The sequence below is a fragment of the Ochotona princeps genome, chromosome 25 (genome assembly GCF_030435755.1).
Source record: "Ochotona princeps isolate mOchPri1 chromosome 25, mOchPri1.hap1, whole genome shotgun sequence".
In the NCBI taxonomy this organism is placed as follows: Eukaryota; Metazoa; Chordata; class Mammalia; order Lagomorpha; family Ochotonidae; genus Ochotona; species Ochotona princeps.
The window spans coordinates 15,788,479-15,814,143 of NC_080856.1; the positions used below are offsets into that span (position 1 = coordinate 15,788,479).

The following is a 25,665-nucleotide window of genomic DNA, read 5'->3' on the forward strand; positions in this document are numbered from 1 at the left end:
ACTGCATTATAAACTCAACAGTAAGAGGACCACAGACTAGCAGGTTGTAAATATTATATTTCTCTCACACACAATGTTGTATGCAACATTTACTAGTTTTAATATGTATCCATAGGATTAATACTCAAATGGAATACAATGTGGAAAGTGCAGAACTAAAGAAATAAGTCTATTTGAAAACAGAAGCACACATCTTTTAGGATTTAAAAATATTGCACATAATAAGGTCGCACAGAAATTACTGGCTGGTTTTACAAACAGAATGAGGTATTAGTCAATCGCTAAAGGTAAGTGCAAAGTAGAGGAACTACACACATACACACCAAAAAAAAAAAACAAAAAAAAAAAACCACATAAATTCAAATTAAGACCTAGAACACCAGCAACTAAGAAATGCGAAAAGGTGTACAAGTAGCCATGGTTTCAACATTATCAAGTCATTAGCCAGGGACTAAACATGTAACAATCTCTTGGCAATATTTCTTAAGTTTGCAATTTTTTTAGCCTAAGTGACTATGAGCGATACAATCCTTTACTTCACCTCAGTTCAACTGTAGAAATGCATGGTTCTGAGGTAATTAACAAATCATCCCTTTCCAAAGCTTTCACTGGCAATTAACCAAGATACTGCTCTCCTTTGCTGACTCAATTATATAGTTCTATGTATATTTAGCAACTCAAGTCACAGATGCTACAGAGCATGCAATTTTGAATTAGGGAAGGTTTCACTGCAAAAAACACTGAAGTTCACACAATTTAAACGTACAGTAACTCTGAAAGTTTAAACTGTAAGTGTGTTATCAGGCAAACTCAAAGGTTGCTTTTTGGAGGGGGGAGTAATAAAACTGGCTACATTAATCAGCCCAAAAGCATGTAGGGAAAAAGGACCCCAGACAGGCTTTATCTTTTCAGAAAGAAACTTTCCCAATCAATAAAATAATTATACTTTTTTTCTACTGCTCAATGTTTGTCAATAATAATCTAAATGTATTTAACTGCCATATCAAATTGCTTAAATTAAGTGAAATCATGCACCTGTCAAACACAGTTCACAGAAAATTGTTTAGCCTCAAAGATACAGAGGAAGAGTCAACTAGCTGAATTTGACAAAACCCAAAGAACAAACTACTGCCCGGAACAGTCGGTGTATGTAGTGACCATGTTTCCTCTTCGCTGCGTGACAGTCCTGCAGTGCTTGCTGGATCCATGGAGCCGATTCTCAGTCTGTACTGTGTGCCGATTGGGGGCATCAAAGCCACTGAAAGAAAACATCTTCTCCATGTCTTCAAACATGTCATCGAACAGTCCACCTCCAAAAGAAAAGTCCTGGAAATGATGCCTCTGTCTACTGGAGCCGTCCTGATGGGCCTGGAAATGCTTCTCAAAATGCTTCTTGGAGTGAGTATTTTGGCTTTGACCAAAGAAGCTAAAGTCTTTAAATAAGTCATCAAAATTGAAATTAAATGACTGCTCAAAAGGACTTGCATTTCCCCTCTGTCCTTTGCTGTTAGTAAAAGCACTGTGCCCAAGTGCATCATACTCTGCTCGCCTCTCAGCGTCTGAGAGCGTCTCATAGGCTGAAAAGAAACAAAAGCATTCAAAATCACACATTCAAGCCTCCTCAGGTACGGGTATTCAAGTCTGTAAGCGAGGATTTCACACCATAAATAAAAGTAAAACATTGTAAAAATAAGCGTTATATTAAAATCACAGATATAAAACAAATCAGGGTCTTTATCTTGTCTCCTGTATTATTAACATAATGCCACTGGTAGTAAATACTCAATAAATAACTTCTCAAATGAATGCTTCCATTACCACAAATATACATAGAAGTGGTTAGAATTCTTCATCCTTCCTATCGCTGGTATAAAAATCACTACTTCTATTAAGAAATTAGATAATCAAATATAACCAATTAAAAGAATTTCAGATTTTTGCTTCCTTACTAGGTAAAGCAATAATTTAATTCCAGCTCACTATTCAGTTACCTACAACCACAAATTACTAAATGTTCAGCACTTGCAATTTGCTTTAGAACTAGTTTCAAGTGAAAATGTGTTCCAAATTTCTCCTTCAAAGACAAACATGTCTGTGAAATGCCGAACAGAAAAGCATTTGAGCATATTCTAACTTTTTAAATATTTAATGTGCATTCTTGTTGCACTGCTGTGCTTCATAAATTATTTGACAAGGATTTTATCAAAAATGCCTCTTCAATTAAAAACATGATTTAAGAAACAATACAATGATACATTTTCGATTTTAGATGTTCAAGTCAAATCAATAAAACTATTATCATCCACTCACTTAGGAGTCAGTTAACTGTACTACAAAACAACCTCAAGAGAATCTCATTATATGTAAACCCAATAGCCCTGCGCCAACTCCACGAAACCTTTCTTGATTCTCTTTAGCTGAGAGACCTCACAGATGCATTTACCTTCTGCAATCTCTCTGAATTTTGCTTCCGCATCGGGGCTCTTATTTTTGTCCGGGTGATACTTCATGGCCAATTTGTGAAAGGCCTTCTTGATTTGGCGCTCCGATGCCGATTTTGGCACCCCCAAGATGTCATAGTAGCTTTTGGAGGCCAGAATTAGTTCTGTTATCATCAAAATGCATATGGCAAAGACGAAAACTGACTGGGGCGTAGCCATTTCTGATATCCTAAAAAAGAAACAAATATTTATCAGTGGAACTAACCTTAAACACTTTCTTCCTTTTAAAAGAAATTCAGTAAGTCTTCAGAATACACGATAAATATAATGCAGTATTAAAACAGCAAAGCCGACACTTTGTATCCATTCACACTTCATTCATACAGGCTCTGTAATGGTGAAACACATCCAACCCTGTTGAGAACAGTTAGAATTCAATCAAACTGAAACAACCTTCTTTGCCTTTTCCCTAATACTCTGGCTGAACACCAAAAAGGCATGACACTTTCATAACATAAATTTTTATTAGTTATTAACTTTTCACGTAAAAGCTTCAAGGATGGAAATCTTAAAGAATTCATATTCTGAGGGGATAACATATTTAACTAGCAAGGCAAACAGCCCCAAGTGTGTAAATTAGTAACCTTGGCTTTCTAAAAAACACTAATTTGGCTCTGATTCCCACAGCTGAGCCAAGCACTAAAGACAATCTCAGCAGGAACACTGATAATACACTGCAATGATTTCCCCCCTTTTCTCCAAGAAATATTTAACAAAAATGCAGGGATCAAAAAGTTTTGCTCAAAACTCCTAATCAACAGAATGGAAAATTTCCACCAAGGTTGTCAAAAAAAAAAAAAAAAAAAAGAACTTTTCACAAGTTTGTATTTTAGTTAAGCTATTTTTATTATGATTTTCAAACTTAGGGTGCTAGAGTACTGTGCTTACCTTTAGGACACTAAAGACGTCTCAGAATGCACGGTCATTTCTACTTACTTAGAAGTCAAAGCCCCAGTGACTGGTTTCTTTTTTATTTGTTTGTTTTTCGTGGGTTTTGTTTTGTTTTTGCGAGGACTGTGCCTCAAGAACCCTTCCTTGAACAATCCAAGAAGATGACACAACCAGGCTGACGAAAAGCCACTCTGGTTTGTGCAAACTGCCTGCCTTCCTCTCCTGGGGCCCTTTCCGCGCTCCATCAGCAGGTGGATTCCTCCTTTGCTGAGTGGCTCTCATGGTCACGGGGACCCAGTACGAGCACACGGAGGGACCTGTCCGGCGGACACCGGCTGCAGGCTGCTCCGGAGTGACAGGGTGGGACTCAGAGCCCACACACAGGCAGGCACCCGGCTCCGCCGTTTCACGACCTCTCCTTTCGGGGACCGGCTCCCCGCAGCCCAGGCCTTGTTCGCGAACGCTGGTGACCGGCCCTGGCCACCCACCCCCAAGGAGACGGCGGCAGCCGCCCTGTCCACCCAGGCCCAGCCGGGGCTCCCCGATGGGCCCGGCCCGAACATGGAGTTATTCGGCCTCCCCGAGCTGTGGCTCCCCAAGGCTGCGACTCTTTCCCCCACAAAAAAGCACACACAGCTCCGGGCCCCAGGGACGCCACCGCTTCCCCGCGCCCCCGGCCTCGTCCCTCACCCGCACCCTCTGACGGCGGCTCTTCTTCCACACGGCCCAGGCGAGTCCAGGGGCCCTGGTCCCTCCCGGAGCCGGCAAGCGCCCGCCCCTCTGCCTCTGGCCCTCGGACCTCGCGTCTCTCCGAGCCTCCGCGGCAGCGTCCTCCCGGCTCCCGCTCCCTTCTGGCGGCCGGTCGCTGCGGGCGCCACCACCTCAGGAGTGAGACCTACACGAAACGCTTCCTCATTGGCTGTCGCGTACCCACCTGACCCTGGCGCGCTACGCGCACGTGGAAAATTGTTGTGGCCGCGCCAGCTGTGCGTCACTTCCCTCCGCACCCCCCACCCCAAAGGGGTGAGGCTGAACCCCGCGAGGGCGGAAGTCAGTCGCCAGGAGATGCGGCTGTTTGTCCCCCGTTGGACTACGCGCAGGCGCAGTGCCTCGGTGGGCCTGGAGGCTGGACCCCGCCTCCATCTTAGTGTCCGCGAGCTCGTCGGGTCGGCTTCCCCTGTGGGCAGCCGAGACATGCCCCGCTACTGCGCAGCGATTTCCTGCAAGAATCGCCGGGGACGAAACCATAAAGACCGGAAGCTGAGTTTTTACCCGTAAGTGGTCTCGGGAGCGGAAACGCCAGCTTCGTATTTGGACCAAGGTGTCCTGTGGCCTTCGGAGCCGGGGAGTGTGAGTGTCCACCTGTCTGCTGTGGCCATTAGCCCTGGGCAGTGTCCTCGGTTTGCGGGGGCGCCGGCAGGTGGCGAAGCCGGGAGAGAGGGCTGGGGGCGCTGCTGGAATGTCAGTAGAACAATTCTGAAAGAAAAGTTAGTGCGGGGGGCGTCTAAGTCCTTTCCTGCCTTCACCCGACCTCCTGTCCTGTCTGACGCTGCGCAGGACTTTCGTCGTGCGTGCAGGGGACAGGTGGCCGGGTGAAGCTGAAATGACGAGGGCCATGAAGTATTTCCGAGCGGTGGTAAAACGACTGCTTTTTCTCTTGGAAGAACCGGGATGCAGTGTCTGCAGGAAGTTAAGAGTCGGGGCTCCACCTCGGGGTGTCATCTGTCAGATGGGGAGCTACGAAGGGCACCTCGTTCATGCTTGGTGTGTAGAGATGTAAATCAACACGTGTGAGGGTCAGGTAGTTGATCCGCATGGAAAGTGACCAGATTTAAATATCTCATTTCCTCTTTTGTATTTAAAAAAATAACTTCTTAGCTGTGGTTTTCACTTTCTGCAAATGTCTGTCAGTTATTTTCTGAGATTGAGTAGACCTGAGGTCCTAATTGACTTAGTGATTCCTTCGCTTAGCCTACATGTTAAGAGCATGTCGTATGGCAGTATGTCCTTGGCTGTCTCCAGTAGAAGTTTTCTAGAGCTGCAGAGACAGATTTGCAGGGACAAATACCCAAAGCCTGGCCAGTTGCTAGGGAAAGCTCTAGTCTGACAAAATCTGGATTAGAAAACCCTTTTGGAATTTGTTTAGCCTTGTATTTCCCAGGTTTACTTGGCCGTGCATGTTTAAATGAAACCTTAACATGTTTTTGCAAATTATTTCTGTTGTACAGATATGCTCACAGACCATTAAAAATAACGTGGTGAATAGCTTTTGAAATTGAATTGTGGAAATTTTTCAAGTTATTATTTCAAGGAAAAACGATAATAATGATGCAAATTAATTCTGAAGATTTTTGCCCTCATAACGTGAATATGTTATCTGCAAAACAAGAAGTGAATTAGTTTTTGTAGCATCAGCCTTGAAAATCTGAATTTGCTGAGGCCAGCCGTGTAGCAAGCTGTAGCATAAACCACTGTGAATTTGGGAATACAGTCAGTAGAGTGGGAATACGCTGAACCTGCATTACCCAGATTCACTAATTATCTTATGCTTTGGGAGGAATTATATACGCTAGTGAAATGAAATTTACCAGTCAAATCAAACAAATTTACAGGTGTGAGATGTCCTGAAACGTTTTCCTGGTGATTGACGTATTGAGAAAACTGTATCATCCTGTTGGAAGGATGGCCACAGTATAACCATTTGATAACGTAGTATGTAGAAACAGTATAACTTAGCAGGCACGATAGAAGTAATTTGCAAGCAACATCTTCATATGTATTTATATAAAAAGCATTAGTTATAAAAGGCATGTCCTTATTATAGATCGAATGGGAGTTACACCTGTAGCTAACAGGATCCACATTCTCCAAAAGAAGTTGTGTGCTCCTAAATGCCTTTCCTGTTTATGCCTGCCATCCTTAAAATCTCTATATATTTAAGGCTAAAATATTTTCAAAACAAGTTGAATATTGTTTTTATGGTGACAGCTTCCAAAGGTAGGTCCCAAGGTAAGAAGGGCCATAGTTAAAAAGCATTGCCTGCAAAGTACACAGACACTTCCCCTGCCATTTTATAAAGTTACCAAAATTTAGAGGAAAAAAAAAATCCTGCTGCTCCAGAATATAAAAGAAATGACTGAGACATGGGAGAGAGGCGTGTAACCTTTGTCTTTCATGTCTTTATACTGTTACTAAATTTAAAAAAAAAACAAAACAGGAAGCTAGCATAAAATATGTTTTGGACTGTATTTTTGAAAAATCTTCAAACTAAATGCAAACTGCTATTGAGTATTGTTTAATAATCTCTAATTCGAACTTACTGAAACTTCTAGGAAAGATTTTCTATCCATTTCTGCTATTAGTCTAGCTTGCCTTACAAAGCACATTGCAATAGATTGGAGCCAAATCTAAATGCAGGTCATCGTGATGTCAGGACCACAGAGAACCTTTCTCTGTCTTCTCTATTGTATAAGACATCTGAATCTGGCCTTTCTTAACCTGTTTCATTCTTCTCTTGCTTAAGAGTTCCTCTTTCAAAACTTGAATTTTCACCTTCCCAGTCCTTTGGCTGAAGACATTTAGAAATATTATACTGAGCTGCATTTGCATAGAATTGAGGCTGATGCTAGCAAAGAAAATGGAATATGAGTTTGATGAGTAGTAGTTTTATTCAGCACTGACATCACTTGTTTTTAAAAGTCCTAAGAAAAGAACCCCACCGTTGTGGCAAAGAGGTACAAGCCACCTCTAGTGATACTAGCATCCCGTGTCACAGTGCCACTCTAAGTCCTGGCAGCTCTGCTTAGGATCCAGCATCCTGTACGTGTTCCTAAGAAGGCAGCGGGTAGTGGCCCCAGTGTTCAGGTGCCAGCCACCCATGTGGGAGACCTGCAGAGTTCCCGGTCCTGAATTCAGCCTGGCCCAGCCCTGGCTTTTACAAAAAGAGCATTTGGGGAGTAAGTGGAAGATCTCTTTCTTGCTCTGCCTTTCAAATCAACCTTTTTAAAAAATATAAATTCCTATCCCAGTGTATTTCACTAATACCAGAAGTCAGGAATTTGCTGTTTATAATTTAAGAAAATGTTAAAATCAAAGCACTTAAAAAAAAATCTACGTATACATTTGACAGGCAGAGAAGGAGGAAGGGCCAGAGACAGGCTAGCATCTGCCTTCTAAGTGTGCTTTCGCAGGAAGCTGAATTGGAAGCTCGGAAGTCAGGACTACAAGGAGTATGCCAGTATGGGATAGCTTAGTCCCAAGGCGCACCTTAACCTGCTGGACGTTGGGAATCTGTAGTTGACACAAAGTTCTTTCCTAGCTGCAGGCAAACTTTACCATATAAAAGGAACATAACTCATAGAAGATGTTAAAAGAGTTTATCCCTTGTAGAAACCTAAATACAAGGTGGTGGTTTTCATGGAGATGTTCTGTCTTGGTAGAGATGGTCGCCTTGCTTTTGCAGCTCTAAATGTGTAAACTGTCTAGATGCATTGCCCTGGACTCTGACAAAAATTGTCAAAATAAATAACAAAGTTCTAATTTTTTTTTAATTTCAGGTTTCCTTTGCATGACAAAGACAGACTTGAAAAGTGGTTAAAGAATATGAAACGAGATTCCTGGGTACCCAGTAAATACCAGTTCCTGTGTAGTGACCACTTTACCCCAGACTCTCTTGACATCAGATGGGGTATTCGATATCTGAAACAGACTGCAATTCCAACGATATTTTCACTGCCTGAAGACAGTGAGGTATTGGAGTGGGTCAGGGGGCCTTAACGATTGAGCAGGGTGGGAATTACGGAGTGGCAGGTGACTGAGCGGAGAAAGGAGGAACACTAACTTGTGCTTTTTCTTTAAATTGTCCTGAAATATGGTTTAAGAAAAGCAAAAGGTAACAGCATAAACATTATTAACATTACTGTTTTTTCTAGTCTTTTGAAGGCTCTAAATGTTTCATATATTGAATGGGCTTTATGCTTTAAAAAAAAACACTTTAAGGTATATGAAAGTTGTTCCATATTTAAAACATTTTTTTTTTAGTTTGCCTAACCACTATACTGCTAAAGTATAGTGAGAAAATAAACTTTTAAGGGAAATTTTATTAGAATTTGAATCTCATTTTCTAGGGAAAAGATCCTCAGAAGAAAAAATCAGAAGAGAAGGAAGTTTGCCTGCAAGCCAGCCAAGAAGGATCATTTGCATCAAAGGTGACAAGCAAAAATGTGGATAAAGCTGTGCCACCTAAACATGCAGAATCATTTCATTCATTTGCCTTGGTCACACCACCACCAACTCCAAAAACAGGAAGCATACAAAACAGCATAGTAACTCTTAATCTAGTTAGACAAGACATTGCAAAACCAGAGTCCACCTCGGAAACAGCAGTTAACCAAGAGACTGATCTAGGGAGTTTCCACACACCTTTTGAGAACCTGAATTCTACAACTGTGACTTTGACAACTTCAGATTCTGAAGATATTCAGCAGTCTTTGGAAACCCAAGAACTTCTTGAAAAAACCCCCAATCATCAAGCTAATCCAACGCTCACGAATTCCATGGAAATTAAATCACAGGAAAATCCATCCTTGCTCAATCCAATTAACCAAACAGTTGAAGAATTGAACACAGATAAAGAATCTGTTAGTGCCATTTTTGTACCCACAGAAGATTCTAAACCTGTAATTAATTGTTTTACACCTGCCCGAAAAGAAATCACAGAAGTGGAAGACACAGACACGGAAGACTCCTTCTGTAGGAATATAGACTATGGGACAGAAGTTTTACAGATGGAGCATTCTTACTGCAGACAAGACGCAAATAAGGAAAATCTTTGGCAGAAGGTCTCTAAGCTACATTCAAAAGTAACTCTTCTTGAGCTACAAGAGCAACAAACTTTAGGAAGGTTGAAATCTTTAGAAGCTCTTATAAGGCAGCTAACACAGGAAAACTGGCTATCTGAAGAGAATGTCAAGGTTATAGAAAACCATTTTACAACATATGAAGTCACCATGACATAAAGAGGTTTAAAAACTTTGCAAAATCAGAAAATATATGTAAAATGTATGCAGTTTTCATATTGTTAAAGTTATGAAAGTCCTATAATGTTACAAATGGCATTCTATTCTTGTAATAATAACTATTTTTTGAGAAAAAGAAAGTGGCTGAGCTGGACAAAAGTTTTGACTACTAGATGATACTCTAAGATACAATGAATAAATAGTCATAAAGTGAAAGAATAGTCCAAAATAGAAACAGAGTAGAAGAATTAGTCTTGATTCTACATTAGTATATGATGATGTGGGTTTCTCATCAAGCTACGCTCAGGCCCTAAACCATCTCCTAGTAGTCTATTTGTAGTTTCTTCCTTCACTATTAAGATATATTTATCAGGACAGGTTTTCTATAAGATAATATATACTTAAATGATAGTTTTAGAATTTGGTTAAGTATTGGATTCTCCTTAATATTTATCGAATCCTGTGTTGTTTGACTTTTGGCTATAATTATATATCTGTAATATATTGGAAAATACAGCTTTTGTTCAGTTTAAACTAAGGAAAACACCCATTAGCTCAATTCCAAGGAGACACTTTTTGAACTTGAAAGGGTATTGTATTTCAGCACCTTGTAAAGTGACTGACTATTGTAAAACGCAGTGATTTAATATTAGTGTAAACATCCTATATATGTAGTTACATTTGTATACCAGAGATTTTAGTGAAGTTGGTTTAAAATACATATTTTTTAGAAATCATAGTTTGTATCTATTTCTGGATAGTTACAGCTTTTAAAGTGTCTGTTATGTCACTTTAAATTTCAGAATAATAGAATATTAGTATCCCTCACCACTTAAATATAATGAATTTAATAAACAAAGAATTATAGATAAGTGATGATCACCATAGGCAGTTTTCCTGTTAGAAAAGAGAAGTGATGTTGACATAAAGACACTGCTTATATGCACACAACTGAAGAAAAACTCTAATAGCAAACTGCTCTGTGACAACACCAGTTTTGACAGATATGTTCTCTAAAACTTGGCTGTTGGTATACTTTTAGTTAACTCATCTGTTATATAAAAAATACCATTATCTGTCTTAAAAGATAGTATTGAGCATTCCATAAGGTGAAAATATGTCTGGAAGGTAGGAGGTGCTCAATAAATACTGTCTCTGAATAGCAAACAGTATTCTAGTTGTTTTCTAAATGCATGATGCTTTTTTTGGTCTACTAGATTTCACTTGATTTCTCCATGCCAGTAACATCAGTTGGTATTATATGAAAGTTTGTTGGTTCATTTCAAAAAGCTTAGAGGTGTTTATTGGTAAACTCGGGGAGAACAAAATTTTTTAATATCAGTTATATGTGGATAATTAATAAAATTAATACAGTGTTATTTTTTAAGTATTACCTTCTCACTTTGCCAACTTAAGTAATACAGATGAAAGTGGCTAAGCCTCAGTGAACTTGTAACATCTCAACTCAGTTTTCAACACTGTACATAATAATTTTCTATTTGTTTATAGATTCCTTAGGAAAGTGTCTCTGTGTCTAGCAGTTTCTTTAAACTTAATAAATTATTTAAGACATGTTCGTGGCCTATGCGTATTCAGTTGAGGATGCTCTTAGCCTAACCCAGTTCAACCTTCAATTTGTAATTTATAATTCCAGGATCTGGCCAACTTACTTTCTTACCCAGACCATGACAGTGGCCTCTGAGCTAATCCTGCCTCTGTTTTCAAATTTTAACCTTCGTTTCATCCTAGCCTCTGCTGTCAGCTTTTGTCTCACCCACAGGTCTAGCTCCACCTCCCTATCTCAGAATTGCTCTAATGTCTACAAAACAAAGCCAAACTTGTCACCATTATGGATGCGTATGAGTTTCCAAACAAATTTTGCACCAAATGTGTCATTTAATCCCATTTTATACCAACTTTTTAAAGTATCCTTTTATGATTCTCTGATTCTGTTCACCCTGTGTTCCAACCACACCAGATTTCTTGGCATTTAAAAATTAAGTCAGTTGATTTCTTAATTTCTAAACTGAGCCAGCTTATCAAAATTATATTTCAATTTAGTTGGAACTTCACTCTTTGTTTTATAGTTGGAATTGTTTCCATCTGTGATTGAGCTCAAATACAACTAGCTGGATACAACCACTCTAAATTCATGAACACCAACCTCAGATGGATCCACAAGTATTTCTTCAGTACGTTTGTAACTCCAGTCTCCAATTCTTCCTCACACTCCTCTCCTGCTCCTCCCTCTGGTTTGCCCAGGCTGAGCATCTTGCCCGCATGCTTCACTGAGAAAATCCAGTCATTCAGCCTCCTTCATTGTGGACTGGATTGTGGACTGGTAACCACATGAATGAGGTCATAAAGGCCAGGCTGTGCGGGGGAGCTGCCCTCCCCTCCCGGAGAGGCAGAAGCCAGGCACCTACAGGTGGGCAAGGGCACCCTCATCTGGAACCTGACTGCTGGCAGCCTGATCTCAGAAGTGAGACAGCACATTCCTGTTGGCTAAGCCATCCAGCCTGCCACAGTAAACCACCCTTGTAATCCAAAACAGAATAGCTAAATGCATCAACAGGAATAAATCTCAGTTGAGTAAGGTTTGATAACAGTATACTACTTAATTGAAAATGCACAAAATAATAGCTAATCATGTAATATATGTATGAAATTTTTTTTGTATAGTTAAATAAGTGGGGGACCACTTGGCCTGGTGATTAATTGCTTGAGATATCCGTATCTCACACCAGATTGCTTGGAGTCCAACTCGCCACTTGATACCAGCTTCCTGGGGGAAGCACAGTCTGGGAGACGGCTCACGTTGCCTGAGGCAGGCGGAGTTCCTGGCTCCCAGCTCTGTCTTACCCACAGCTGTGACACTGGGGGAGTGCAGTAGCAAATGAGATGTCTCATGTTCTGTTTTTATCCATCCTTTTTAGAAAAAGATGAAACACACAAAAGAAATTACTGATTTTAGGATAATGATGACTTCTAAAGGTGGAAAAAGGATGGTTAAGATAGATTTTATTTCTTTCAAAAAATAAGAGTAGCTGAATAAAAATGTCAGTTAAGATCTGTTTAACCTAGCTATGTGTCTAGCTTATTAACCTATGTTTAAAATGTGTCAGTTTAAAAACTACATGATTAAAATGAGAGGGTACGCTAGCCTAGTTTGAGAGTCATCTATACATAAACCTCACTCTTGCAATTTTGTTATTATTATCCTCTAAGACCACTTGAGGTTTATTTACATTTATTTGAAGGGTGGATTTTACAAAGGAGAGACAGCAAGATCTTCCATCAGTGGCCACAGAGGCCAGAGCAGAGCTGATCTGAAGCCTTTGGCGGCATCCTATATGGGCACTGTTACAGTCCCAGCTATTCCACTTCTGATCCAGCTCCTTCTTATGGCCTAGGAAAGCAGTGGAGAATGGCTCAAGTCCTTGGATCGCTGCATCCATGTGAGAGACCTCAAAGAAGCTCCAGGCTCCAGGCTTCAGATCCACTCAGCTCTGACCATTGTAGCCATTTGGGAGTAAAGCAACAGGTGGAAAACAATTTCACTTTCTCTCTCTTTCTGTCTCTAAATCTGCCTTTCCAATAAAAAAAAAAAAATCTTAAACTAAAATTGACTTGAGATCAATGAGTTGCCATTTGAGGTTAGGCATTATAATAGACAAATAATTGTACCTCCCTCCCCAGAGATGTCCAGACTCTGATCTACAGGATCTATGGTCTTTACCTCACCCAATAGGAGATACTCTGCAGATATAAATAAGATATGGGCCTTGAGATGGAGAGAGTATGGTACATTATGTGGTTATGTGGAAGGACCCAGGCCAATAGCAAGAGTCCTTTAAAGTGTAGAACCTTGGGCCAGGTGCGATAGCCTAGTGGCTAAAGTGCCTCTATATATTTGATAAGAGATTACACTAGTTAATGTTTAAGATAATACATAATAAAAACTATTTTAAAATGTCTAAAAATAAAAATTATCCTTAATAGGAGGGGAAAATTTCATTAGGTGTATTTCTCTCCTGTTTGCAAATGATGTGTATAGAATTCTATACTTATGAAAACCCAAAATTTCCACCAAAAGACAATTAGGATGAATGAACAAATTTAATTAAATTTCAGAATACAAAATCAACATGCACATCAACATTTTTATACATCAATAACTTCTTGAAAAGGAAATAATGAAAGCAAATCCCCTTCACAGCAGCTACAGAAAGAACGAAATCCCTAGTAATAAATTTAACGAAGATGAAAGGCCTCTACAATGAAAATTACAAAACACAAGGAAGACACAAGGACCTCTTTGGTTCATGTAATGGAGCAACTATTATTGTTAAAATGTCCAACATAATTTGCAGATTCAATGCACTCTCTATCAAAATACCAATGAAATTCTATATTAAAATAGAAACCAAACCAAAGCAATCTCAAATGTAAGGAACAAGGCGAGAGGTAATACACAATCTGATGTTAAGACATACTAGAAAGATACAGTACTCAAAACAACACAGTGCTGGTATAGAAACAATAAGGTAAAACAGACACTCCTGAAATAAACCTAGACATCTACACCAATTAATTACTGTCAAGAGCACCAAAAATATACAGTAGAGAAAGGAATACCACAACAAATAGTTCTAAGCAACTGGATATCCATCAGAAAAAAAAAACTGAAACTTGACTCTACTTCTCACCCCATTCAGAAAGCACTTTAAAATGGATTTGATATTTAACTATAAAGCCTAAAGCCACGGAGCTACCGGAAGGAAACTCAAGGGAAACATGTTAAGATCATCGTAGGCAATGGTGTTATGAACAAATTGACAAATGCTAGACAGACTAATAGGAATTATATGAAATTACGAAGTATCTATGCAGCAAAGGAAATAACCAACAGCATGAAGGGGTAAATCATAGAATGCAGGCAAATAGTTTTATGCTATTCATCCAGCAAGGGATTCAGAATATTTTGGTAACTCAAACAATTTAATATTAAAATCCAATACTGAATTGGCAAATGATCTTACTAGGCACTTCTCCAAAGAAAGACAACGAAAACAAATACAGGGAAAGATGTTCAATATCATTAGCTATCAGGGAAATGAAATAAAGGGACAATGAGATGACATCTCTAGTTTGGATGGCTATTATTAAAAAGACAAAAAACAGCATATGCTGGTGAGGATGTGGAAAGGGAAATACTTACACATTATTGGTGGAAATATAAATTAAGATAGCACTATGAAAATTAGCGTGGAAGCAGCATGCGAGTCCCTCAACAGATTCAAAAAGGAGATCCGTTACACAATCTAGTCCTGTGCAGAGATCCAAAGCCAAAGAGACCAGCATGCCAGGGAGTCCCCTGCACCCCTGTGCTGATGGCAAGCCAGGGAGTCCCCTGCACCCCTGTGCTGATGGCAAGCCAGGGAGTCCCCTGCACCCCTGTGCTGGTGGCAAGCCAGGGAGTCCCCTGCACCCCTGTGCTGGTGGCAGTGCTGCTGAAGGGACTGATATGGAATCAGCATGGATGTCCATCAACACATGAGGAAGAAAATGGATTCGAAATATTCAATAGAATGGTGTTCAGTCACAAAGAAGATTGAAATGCTGTGATTTGCAGAAAAGCTGATGGAGCAGGAGGATATTAGTGAAATAAATTAGGTAGGAGAATGTTCTCATACATGGAAATTTCTGGCATTTTGTTTCGTTTGCTTTTTATTGAGCTGAACATACAACAGTGGATATGAGAGGCAGGGAAGAGAGATCCCAGAGGTAGCTTGGTGAGATAGTAGTAACAGGTTTTAGAGTTGTATCACACAAAACGCTATCATATATTTCATAGACAATAACATAATTAGTTCAGGAAATGAACATCTTAAAATACCACACTGTCGCTTATAAATATGTGCAGTTATTGTATGTTAGTCAAAACCTTTATGGTACGTAGAAGTAGTAAATTCAAATTATGGAAGATGTGCATTTCTCAAACATACTAGGCTGAGTGCTTTGCGGTTTGATCTTCAAGGAAACCTTTTGCCCTTAAAAAAATGTTTCAATATGATTGTGTTCATCACAGGCATTAAACTTTATGCTGGTTTTTCCTTTGAAGGAAGATATCAAAACTCTATCCAGTCATTAAGATTGCTAATTAGACTACTGGCACTCTAGCCTAAGTGGATATGCCTGAACAGTGCAAAAGTCAGTTTAACAAGTACCAGTAACCAAGCAGGACTCCAGTGGAGAGAACGGAGTAGGACTAGGGTTTTGGTTATTGGTGGTTGGCTTTTTTGCAGCAAGGCTTGTAGCACACTTACTTCCTAAGCATATGCATAAGGGCTATAGGCTCACTTCTACTCATCCTTCAGGACTGACCTCGAACACTAGAAAGTCTTCTTTCTTGCCCCCACGAAGCTTCTTATTTAGTGTACTAGTTCTTGCATAATTGTGTTAGAATTCTCACCCTCTGTCACTATTGCTTGTTTGCTTTTCACACCCAGAGTGTAAATTTTCATCCTCCCGAAGTGTGTGTTTTCATGGACCTTTTAGCATCATTGCCTAGCACAGTTCCTGGTACAACAGCTCCATAAACATCGCCCCAGTGAACAGCACCCATTAACCCATATTTCTGCAACTATTTTGCTGGGTCTAATTTGAGCTCCATACAGAGACAATCAACATATAAATTAACCAATTTACAGCTTCATGAGTGTATTATTGCCCCATTATTCAAGTGGACTCTGATAAATAATTAACTTGAATTACAGTGTGAATAATGAGATCTCTTCTGGTCTCTGTTATAACAATGACCAGAGTTATAGGTATAATACTATAGAGTAAGGTGACGTAGTATTCCCTCTACACTGTGATTTTATGACTTGGGGGGTCTAAACCAAGAGAGGCTTCCATAAAGCTAACTGAATCCTCTGAAACTAAATAAAAAATTTTGCGTACGGGTATTTTCCTGAAAAGAGATCTCATAAATTCTACTAAACTAGGAAAGGGGAAAATAATTGCCCCTGCCCAGCCTAAAACACCACTGCTCAGAGCAATAATACATTTTACCCTGTGCTATTCGTTAGAAAAGCATAGGGCTTATTACATATTGTATTCTCTGAAAGAACTTGAAATACAGAAATGGGAAAACTACTAAACTAATTTTGAATACATAAATATTTGCCAGTTCAGCCTTGTGATTTTTTTTTTTAAAGATTTATTCATTTTTTATTACAGCCAGATATACACAGAGGAGGAGAGACAGAGAGGAAGATCCTCCGTCCAATGATTCACTCCCCAAGTGAGCCGCATCGGGCCGGTACGCGCCGATCCGAAGCCGGGAACCAGGAACCTCCTCCGGGTCTCCCACGCGGGTGCAGCGTCCCAATGCATTGGGCCGTCCTCGACTGCTTTCCCAGGCCACAAGCAGGGAGCCGGACGGGAAGTGGAGCTGCCGGGACCAGAACCGGCGCCCACATGGGATCCCGGGGCCTTCAAGGCAAGGACTTTAGCCGCTAGGCCACGCCGCCGGGCCCCAGCCTTGTGATTTTAATGAATAAGGAGTAGACCTAGAACTAAACAGAGTATGCAAATATCTCAAAGCAGACTACGTACATTCCCTGCAGAAATAGACAAATACCAGCTGACAATTTTGTGGAAAGTAAATTTTAGCCTTTGAACTACTACAGGAAATGTCCAAAAATAAATTTAGGGCTTAAACAAGTATTTTTTTGATCACCACAAATTAATTATTAAAATTTTGTTCTTGTCTCTTGATTATTGAAATATAATCCAAAACAAGCAGCAATGAAACAGGAGCCAGTTGCAGAGGTACTGAAATCTTGAGTTTTTGCAGTGCATGGTTCAGCTACTCCATTAATAAAAGTGTATGGTGTTTAAGTATGCACAATGGATTGGAATATCATAAATGTGAAATGAGGTTAATTTTGTTGAGCTTGAAACTCTGGTTTAATCTAAATGAAAATGAATTCCCTGGCATAAGACTAGAAGGTACCAGAAAAAAAAAATGAAACAGATAAAAAGGAAGTCAATCAAGTTAGTTTTGTGTTATTAAAATGTGAAAAAACTTTTGAGAGAGTAAAGAGAAATAGGTAAAAGGTACTTGCAGATCTGCTGAATTATCCGCAGAGAGGCCAGCACTATGGCTTCTCAGTGCCGGCACATCAACTTCTAGTCTCCCTGTTTAATTCCTCTGATTTAGAAATGATAAAATATAAAATGTAATAATACTATATAATATAGGAGGCATCTGGTTTTTAGTTTGCTTTGGTAATATAATTTGATCTTTGGAAGTAGAAGCATGTTACTAAATACCACCATAGAAATGTATACTTGATTATCATCACAAAAATGCATTTCTAAACAAGAATACTAGAAACAAAACCTTTCTAATAAAATATTTGAGAGGAAGGGAGAGAGAGAGAGAGAGAGCAATCCAGGTTTCCCATGCAAGTGGCAGGGACCCAACTACTTGAGACAATGCTGTCACCTCCGGGTGTGCGTTAGCAGGATGCTGGGAGTCAGAAGCTGAAGCTGAGAGTCAACCCCCTGCTCCCTGGTTTGGCACATGAGCACCTTTTTTGGCTCGGTCATTTTGAAAGGTAGATTTTACAGAGACAGGAGAGCTAGAGAGAAGTTTTCCATCTGCTGGTTCATTTCCCAAATGGCGGCAACACCCAGAACTGAAGTAATCCAAAGCTGGAATATAGGAGCTTCCAGGCCTTCCACGTGGGGTGTAAGGGCCCAAGGACCTGTGTTATCCTCCAGGCCATACACAGATTGAGTTGGACTGGAAATGGAGCAGCCAGGAGACCAGCCTAGGACACAGGGATCTAACTGCCAGATTAAATACATGCACCGCCCCACTCCAAATGCGGAATTGAAATGGAATCCACTGAGACTTTGTAACACACGCACTTTTTAACCTGTTCTGTTAGTATCCTTCTTACTAGAGAGTTGATAGTGCAAGTCAATGGTTATCTGATTTTCTTCCATTTGTTAGATTTCACCAGCAAAAAAAATCACCTGTGTTTGGACTTGCTTTTTGCAGAGAAGTTTTTGAAAACAAATTCAGTTTCTTCTTTCTTAAAGGTCTATTTATTTTTACTCGAAAGCAGATGTACAGAGGAGGGAGAGATAGACAATCTTCCATCCACTGGCCCACTTCCCAAAGGGCTACAATGGCAGAACTTAGCAGATCTGAAGCAAGCAGTCAGGAGATTCTTCCGAGTCTCCCATATGGATGTGGCATCTCAGACATTGGGCCAGTCTCCATTACTCTCCCAAGCCGTTATTGGCAGGGAGCTGGATGAGAAGTGGAGCAGCTGGCACACAAGCTGGCATTCATACGGGATGCCAGCACTGCAGGCAGAGGATTAGTTTGTAGAGCCATCATGCCAGCCCCAAGACATCTTTTCTTATAGAAGTTATCATTTCATTATGGACTTCTTGGCATCAGTCACTGGTCAGAATGACTGTGATACTATCATGATGTGCGGATATGAAAATAGAAGGCCACCATCAGTTACCTTCCTTCAAGGCAACTACTCCCTATCCCATCAAGAGAGAGGACAGAACCTATCTCTCCCCTCTTCAATCTGGACTGGACTTAATGTCTTACCCGATGGTCTGGGGCTTCTACATGTAGACCCTACAGAGCCTGGCAGCCTCTGCCTGGGCCACCTAGTACACTCACTCCTGGGGAAATGTGTTGCCATGTATGTAATCGGACTACGCTGGACTCAACCACGTTCTACAAGCCATGTGCACATTCTCTTGTCAGTTACTCTGACCCTTGCCTTCTAGCTGATCTCACAGAGACACTGTACATCCTGCTGAAGCCGCCTGGAGCCCACCACACCAGCCCAACTTCCAACCAAATGCCACTGGCTCCTTACCTGGCTCCATAGGAAATTCTCCCTAAAACGGGAAGAATAAATAGGATATCCTGCCAAGAATTTACCCTCAGACAGTTCAGAAAAAGCCAGTCATCTGTTTTTTACCTGCATTTCTGCTACGAGCTTGAAATAGTTTCAAAATAACAGCCAGCTTTCTCACAATCATTCCAATTCAGGATCCTGATCAACACTTCTCCCGCCTCGGCACATAGAGCATCAGATCTCTACGAGAGGATAAAATACCCTAACTGCCCTCTCTCACCTCGGTGGTTTTGCAGATACAGGGTTCAACAACCATACATCTTGAAACACAGTCACTGGAATAAGATTTCAGCAGAAGCTGAAGAGCAAAGCTTTGTGAGAGCTAACCGAGAGCAAAGGAAGCCACACTGGCTCATTTCTGGACTCCAGCCTTTTAAGAAAAGGGTCCTAGGAGTATTTAAATATCATGCTAACCAGCAAGCTTTTAAAACAAATAAACAAAAGGTATCCGAAATCCCAGTTTTCTACAAAACAGTGTACTCTAAAAATTACCTCATAAGGATCAACTGAATTCAATTTCGAAAGTCAGTTGCTGGGCCTGGTGCGATAGCATAGCGGTTAAAGCCCTTGCCTTGAAAGCACCGAGATCCCATATGGTCACCGGTTCTAATCCCAGCAGCCCTGCTTCCCATCCGGCTCCCTGCTTCTAACCTGGAAAAGCAGTAGAGGATGGCCCAAAGCTTTGGCACCCTGCACCCATATGGGAGACCCGGAGGAGGCTCCTGGCTCCTGGCTTCGGATTGGCTCAGTTCCAGTCGTTGCGGTCACTTGGGGAGTGAACCATCGGACGGAAGATCTTCCTCTCTCTGTCTCTCCTCCTCTCCATATATTTGCCTTTCCAATAAAAATAAATTAATTAAAAAAATCAGTTGCTGCAAACCATTACTGAAATAAAGCACTAAAATAACTAAATGTGAACTAAGTAGATAAAACTAAAGGGATTTCATTTCAGAATTACCTTTAATCATTTAGCAAGACATACATATGGATTTGTCTCATCTCAGCTGACTTATTAAAGCAAAATGGGATTTTTATGAAATCTGGTGGTTTTTTTTAGTTAAGTCAAATCCCTGCTTTTTGGCCTTGGCCGTAGGAGAGAGATGATGAAAGCAACCCCTTTGGTTGGAAAACATTGCAACAAGAGCATCCACTGTACTTCCGCTGTGGCTCCGATGCCTACCACCTGCACCTGCGCCAAGGGCGGGTACCCTGTCAAGCGCAAGAGCGAGAGTAACGGAGCGCCTGGGCTAAAAGACAAAACACCGCCGAAACTGGTCAGGTAAGGCATTCAAGAATTATAAGCCACAGATTGAGGTATAGATTTCATGAAGGAACAACACCTAAACCCAGGGAGGAGATCGTAGCATCCAGTTCATCCCGAGAATCTCAACAAGTAGTAGGCAATGAATGTTTGGGCTTAAAAATAAATGAATAAATAAAAAGCAGAAGTAAAATTTCTGAGGATCTGATGTATAATTTTGAGAACCCTACAATTATTTTTGTTCTTTTTCTCTTTTTTGTGGAGGGGGAATAAACTGAGCTTAACACTAAAGCAATAACTATGATTATGAAGGACTATATTGTAATGACATGGGGGAAATTAGTAGGGTAGGGTAGACTTGGGGAAAGGAAAGGCAAACCCCAGAGCCTATGTAATTGTATCATGGTATAATAAAATAAATTTATTAAGTAAAAATAAAAAATAAAATTACAAAAGAAAAAAAAGCTGAAGAAATAACTTTGAATAGCAGATACAGTTTGCCTGTTTGCACTGCCACCTAGTGTTTAAGAACACTATCCTCTTTTTTCCTTTGTAAAAGTGTTGCATGTGGGTCAACATTTTCAATATGGCAGAAGTTAGAAGCTATGATTTCTGCTGTGAGTCCTTGCAAGACCGTGTGGTGTTCTGAAAGGCCAAGAGAAGGGCCCAAGGACCCACAGGTTTTGAAGCCTGCAGGTGATTTCTGGCATCAAACACGGATTCAAGGAATGCTATATCATTTTCACTTTTCATTTTGAAATTGTAATCTCTGTTGCTTGATGCCAACGTTCTTAGGTGGGCTTAATTCTTTTATAATCTTTATTTAGTGAACTTGGTTCAATGTCCCAAAATTTAGTAAGGAATGCAACATACCTTTTACAGATTTTTATTTCAGAAAGCTGAAAAACATTTTTTAAAAACTGACTGACAATAAAAAGATTAAATTTTGATGAAAAAAAATTTCTGCACATCACTGAAGATCTGGAAGCATTAAAGTTTTGGCAAAAAAATAGGGAAGGGACTAGATACAATACATATATTCTCTTATGTTGAACTAACTAGGTATGTGCAAGGGGAAAAGTCATTTAATCTTACAGAATCTCATTAAAATATTAAATCAGTTGTTAACAAAGGATGTAGACTAGATGAATTTTAGGCTCACCAATGAATCTAAAAGACAGTATGGTTCTAAATGTCATTAATCGGCAACAAAGAACCAGATGAGATTTGAGAGGCCGTTATGTTTGAATATTAGCAGAAATTGAAGCAAATATAGTTACTGTCACGTCGCAACACACAAAATCCTGCAAGGACAAGAGCTGAAAGATTTAGAAATACAGCATTGAAGACTGAGGGCGGGGACCAGGGGACTTGACTCACTCTTAGGTGAGCGAGTCGCTTCCAGACACTGGTTTCATTAGGTTTCCACCAACACGTCATTACAAAGATCTTGTGTAAAGAACAGAGAAGGAAAGACAGCAGAAGCAGAGCAGCAGCATTAACGAGGTCTTGTTGTTCACCCCAACTTTTCCGGGGAGCTGGATTGCAGGTGATCGGCCTTCTACCTATCTCCAGATTAGCACTCCAGGGACAAGAGGCTTCCCTGACACCCTAAAATGCAGAGGTTCCATACGTTCATCACCACCTGTCTCAGTCCCTCCCAGCTTGGGAGTCCACATGCATCCTAGAAGGTTGCCAAGAGTAACCTCTGGCAAGTCACGCGTTGAAACAGACAGCACAAGGGCGTAACCAGCACGGCTCCCCAGTTAGCAAGGCTCCAAGGAGTTCCTGGCTGAGTGGCAAGGCCCAGCAGAATGTCTCTCGAATCACCTCACTGCTGTGTCATCCCACTGTATAGACACTCTGATAATTCATGGAATTCTCCTGTTGTTTTTCTGCAAATGTGAAATGATTTCTGTAATTGGTATATGATTTTATCAATCATGCTATGGTAAAAGAGTCTTTGGCAACTTAAGGCAATGAGACAGAGCTAAAAGCATACAATAGTACAACTGAGCCTATATTGTTCTCAGTTGTCTTATTATGTGCCCACCTTTGTCCTGGAACTTACACTAAGAAGCGCAATGTCCTCTTAAGAAATGGCTTGATAATATCTTTGAAACAGATGGCAGTGGTGGAGGTACAAAGAGTTTATTTACCATGTATCCTTGAACTGCAGTGAATGCTGCATTACATGGAATGACACATTTTGGTTTCCCATCACATAAAACAGAAAGTATGTTGAGCATCTTCTAAAGGGAGACAAATGTTAGCCCTAGAGGAAAACGGCTTCTTCCTTATATTGGCATTAATATTTATGGAAAGAAAATAGTTTAAAAAGATAACAAGTTTCTTGCAAAGGCCCTCCAATCGTAGAACGGCTGAGTTGCCCTGATCCTTCTCACTTCCCTTTAACAGAAGAACAACAACAACCAAAAAAACAGCCGAATCAGTACTAGGTAAAGGTGATGGCAATTAGTGTATGATTGATTATAGAATTTAATAATGGATCTATGACATATGCCTTTATAATTTCCTTTCATTTATAAAGCTTATAAGCTTTCCTTTTAATTTTGCATTCTTGATATTTTAAGTAACATTAGTTTAAGTTTAGTGAAAATTTATTTTGGATATAAGTAAATACCTCTCACAACGTAACCGCATGTGCTACCAACGGTGAAGTCCCGGCTTCGGCCGAGTGACTGCAGGTCTGGATGAGTAATGGCTTGTTGAGAATGTTTTCTCTGAAGTAAAATGATGATAATGTTTTTTAGAATTATATTTGCAATCATTCTTTTAACCATGAAGTAAAAATGAAACAACTGGATGCTTGCACAAAAGCTTGTAATGATTTCTGTATAAAGAAGGCAGTTTTTCTGAGTTGTCCATTAGGAGCATCATGCCGTAGTGGTCCATGTCTCACCTTGTCTCCCTATTCTTGCCGATCCACGCATCCTTTGCAAACTCTGAAGTCAGCCAGAGCTGATCTCTGGCAAAACATGAGTGGATCTGCAATGTCCAAAGATTACTTTGGCTGCACAGAAGAGACCGACTGGGTAGGAGGTTAAGCTGCAGGTTGCAGAACCAGTTTTGAAGACAGCTTAAACTAAAGCAGCAGCAATGGCAAGACAGAGCAGAGGGCAGACCCGATTCTGCAGCAAGACACATCAGACTTCGCAACTCAGTACACGCTGGACGGAGGGTAAGGGAGAGGCAGGGAGGGCAAGGGAGGCAGTGGAGAACTGAGAGTCACTGTAAGGTCTCTGCTATGAAAGGGAAACGTGGGGAGCTGAGAAAATCTAACCTGACTAGCAAAGGAAGGAGAACGAAGGGTGATGCCTGAACTTGAGTTACGGTTTTCTGAGCCCTCTTCCTACCCAGGCCTTTGACCCATTCCTACACATCTCTTATTTTTTGCAAGAATCAAGTCAAGTCAGTTTAGAATCTCCCACCTTTGATAAACCAATTCCCTCATCTGCCTTCAACAAGAATGTGCATTTGTTTAGCAACAGCGTCCCACACCACTGATGCTGTGTTGATCATCTTCCATCTCCTGAGTACTCACCATGCTCTTTAACTGGCTTTGTTGCGTTTGGACTTCAGAAGGAAGGCTGTTGCCTGCCAAGCAGTCCTGACACCCATCACAACACGTCCAAGTAGCCTTCCTTGCCATTTAACGGATGTCATCAGAATAACCTTTTTCTTTATGGGGAGAAATGCTTCTCAAGAACTCAAGTTACTTCTCCATTCCTCAAGTGAAATGCAGTTGCACACCTTTCAGCTGCCATGCAGTCACTTGGCTGGCTGAGGCAGTGCTGGGCTCTTCCAGGGGTTATGATGCACACAGTTCAGCCAGCTGTGCCACAAGAGCCTCCTCGCCAGCTGCCTTCCCCACCTTCGCTTCTGAAAACTGACATGCACTCAGGCCCAGTTTGATCGCCTAGTAGCTGAATCCTCACCTTGTGTAGGCTGGAAACTCATATGGCCACTGGTTCAAGTCCTGGCTGCTCCACTTTCCACCCAGCTCCCTGCTTGCAGCCTGGGAAAGCAATGAGGGATGGCCTACAGCCTTGGCACCCTGCATCTACTTGGGAGACCTAGAAAAGGTTCCTGGCTCCTGGCTTCAGAATAGCTCAGCTCTGGCTATTGTAGCCACTTGGAAGATGTTTCTTTCTCTCCTTCTATCTGTAGATCTGATTGTGCAATAAAAATCTTTTTTAAAAATCACATGCATTTTCTGACACCCCTGTGGTCAGCAAGTCCTGCATTTCCCTTCACTGGGGACGTCACAGAAATCATAGAAAGGGCTGAAGCGTTAGCTTCCACGCGAAGGTGAGCACGTGGGCTTGAGGCCATGTTCTCTTTTGAGAACATTTTTAAATTGAGGATGAGGCAAAATTACTTTTCTACCTGCCTGCCTTCAACTTCATTGCAAGGTCACGTAACCAGAGTAAAAAAGCTGTTGCAACTACCAACCTGACCACTGTAGCCTGAAAAATGGCCATTGACAAACATGTAAAGGAATGGCAGGACTGTGTTTGAATAAAACCTATTTTTATGCATGTTTAAGTTTGAATGCCTTGTATCCCAAACATACTTTTTCCTTTTTTTCTTTCATCATTGAAAAACGTGAAAATTATTCTTCCAGCTTTTCAAAAACATGCGGTGGAGGCATGTTTTTGAAAAAAAAGCTGAATCTGTTGTGCAAAAAACGTCAGAAGTAACTAAAGAAAAAGTGGGTTAATTGTGAGGCCACTTGTGATAGCAACACTTTGACTTCCTACAAAGAAAATATGTGACAATCCTTGTGTTTTGTTCAACTCACCATACCCAGGACAGGTTGGCAGCGTGGCGGGGGTGGGTGGCCTGGCGTGCAGTTTATCTCCCTCTAGGCGCTAACAAGGCAGCCTCCAGCTCGGAAATCAAGACCAGGTAAGCTGTTGTGAAGCATGTGGAGAGGAAGGCTTCGAACCAACCGCAGGGTACAAGGACCGAACCACTAACCTACTGCAGACCGACGCGTTCAC

At 40.8% G+C, this 25,665-nt stretch overlaps 2 protein-coding genes across 7 annotated transcripts; one reads left to right on the plus strand and one right to left on the minus strand.

The window, feature by feature from the left end:
• Positions 1-914: 914 nt before the first annotated feature.
• DNAJB9 (DnaJ heat shock protein family (Hsp40) member B9) lies at positions 915-25,607 on the minus strand. 6 transcript variants are annotated; one of them, XM_058681357.1, is made up of 3 exons: positions 25,464-25,607; positions 2,444-2,670; positions 915-1,577 (listed from the first exon to the last, which is right to left on the minus strand). In XM_058681357.1, exons 2-3 carry the CDS (start codon positions 2,658-2,660, stop codon positions 1,126-1,128), a joined length of 669 nt encoding a protein of 222 aa, XP_058537340.1. In that variant the 5' UTR covers positions 2,661-2,670; positions 25,464-25,607; the 3' UTR covers positions 915-1,125. The 6 variants fall into 6 exon arrangements, with proteins under 6 accessions (XP_058537340.1, XP_004598637.2, XP_058537341.1 ...); XM_004598580.3 differs by lacking the exon at positions 25,464-25,607 and adding an exon at positions 11,574-11,708; XM_058681358.1 differs by lacking the exon at positions 25,464-25,607 and adding an exon at positions 4,665-4,727.
• On the plus strand, positions 4,478-10,983 carry THAP5 (THAP domain containing 5). Its single transcript, XM_004598598.3, has 3 exons — positions 4,478-4,666; positions 7,949-8,141; positions 8,519-10,983. The coding sequence occupies exons 1-3, from the start codon at positions 4,587-4,589 to the stop codon at positions 9,407-9,409; spliced, it is 1,164 nt and encodes a 387-aa protein (XP_004598655.2). The 5' UTR covers positions 4,478-4,586; the 3' UTR covers positions 9,410-10,983.
• Positions 25,608-25,665: the final 58 nt, after the last annotated feature.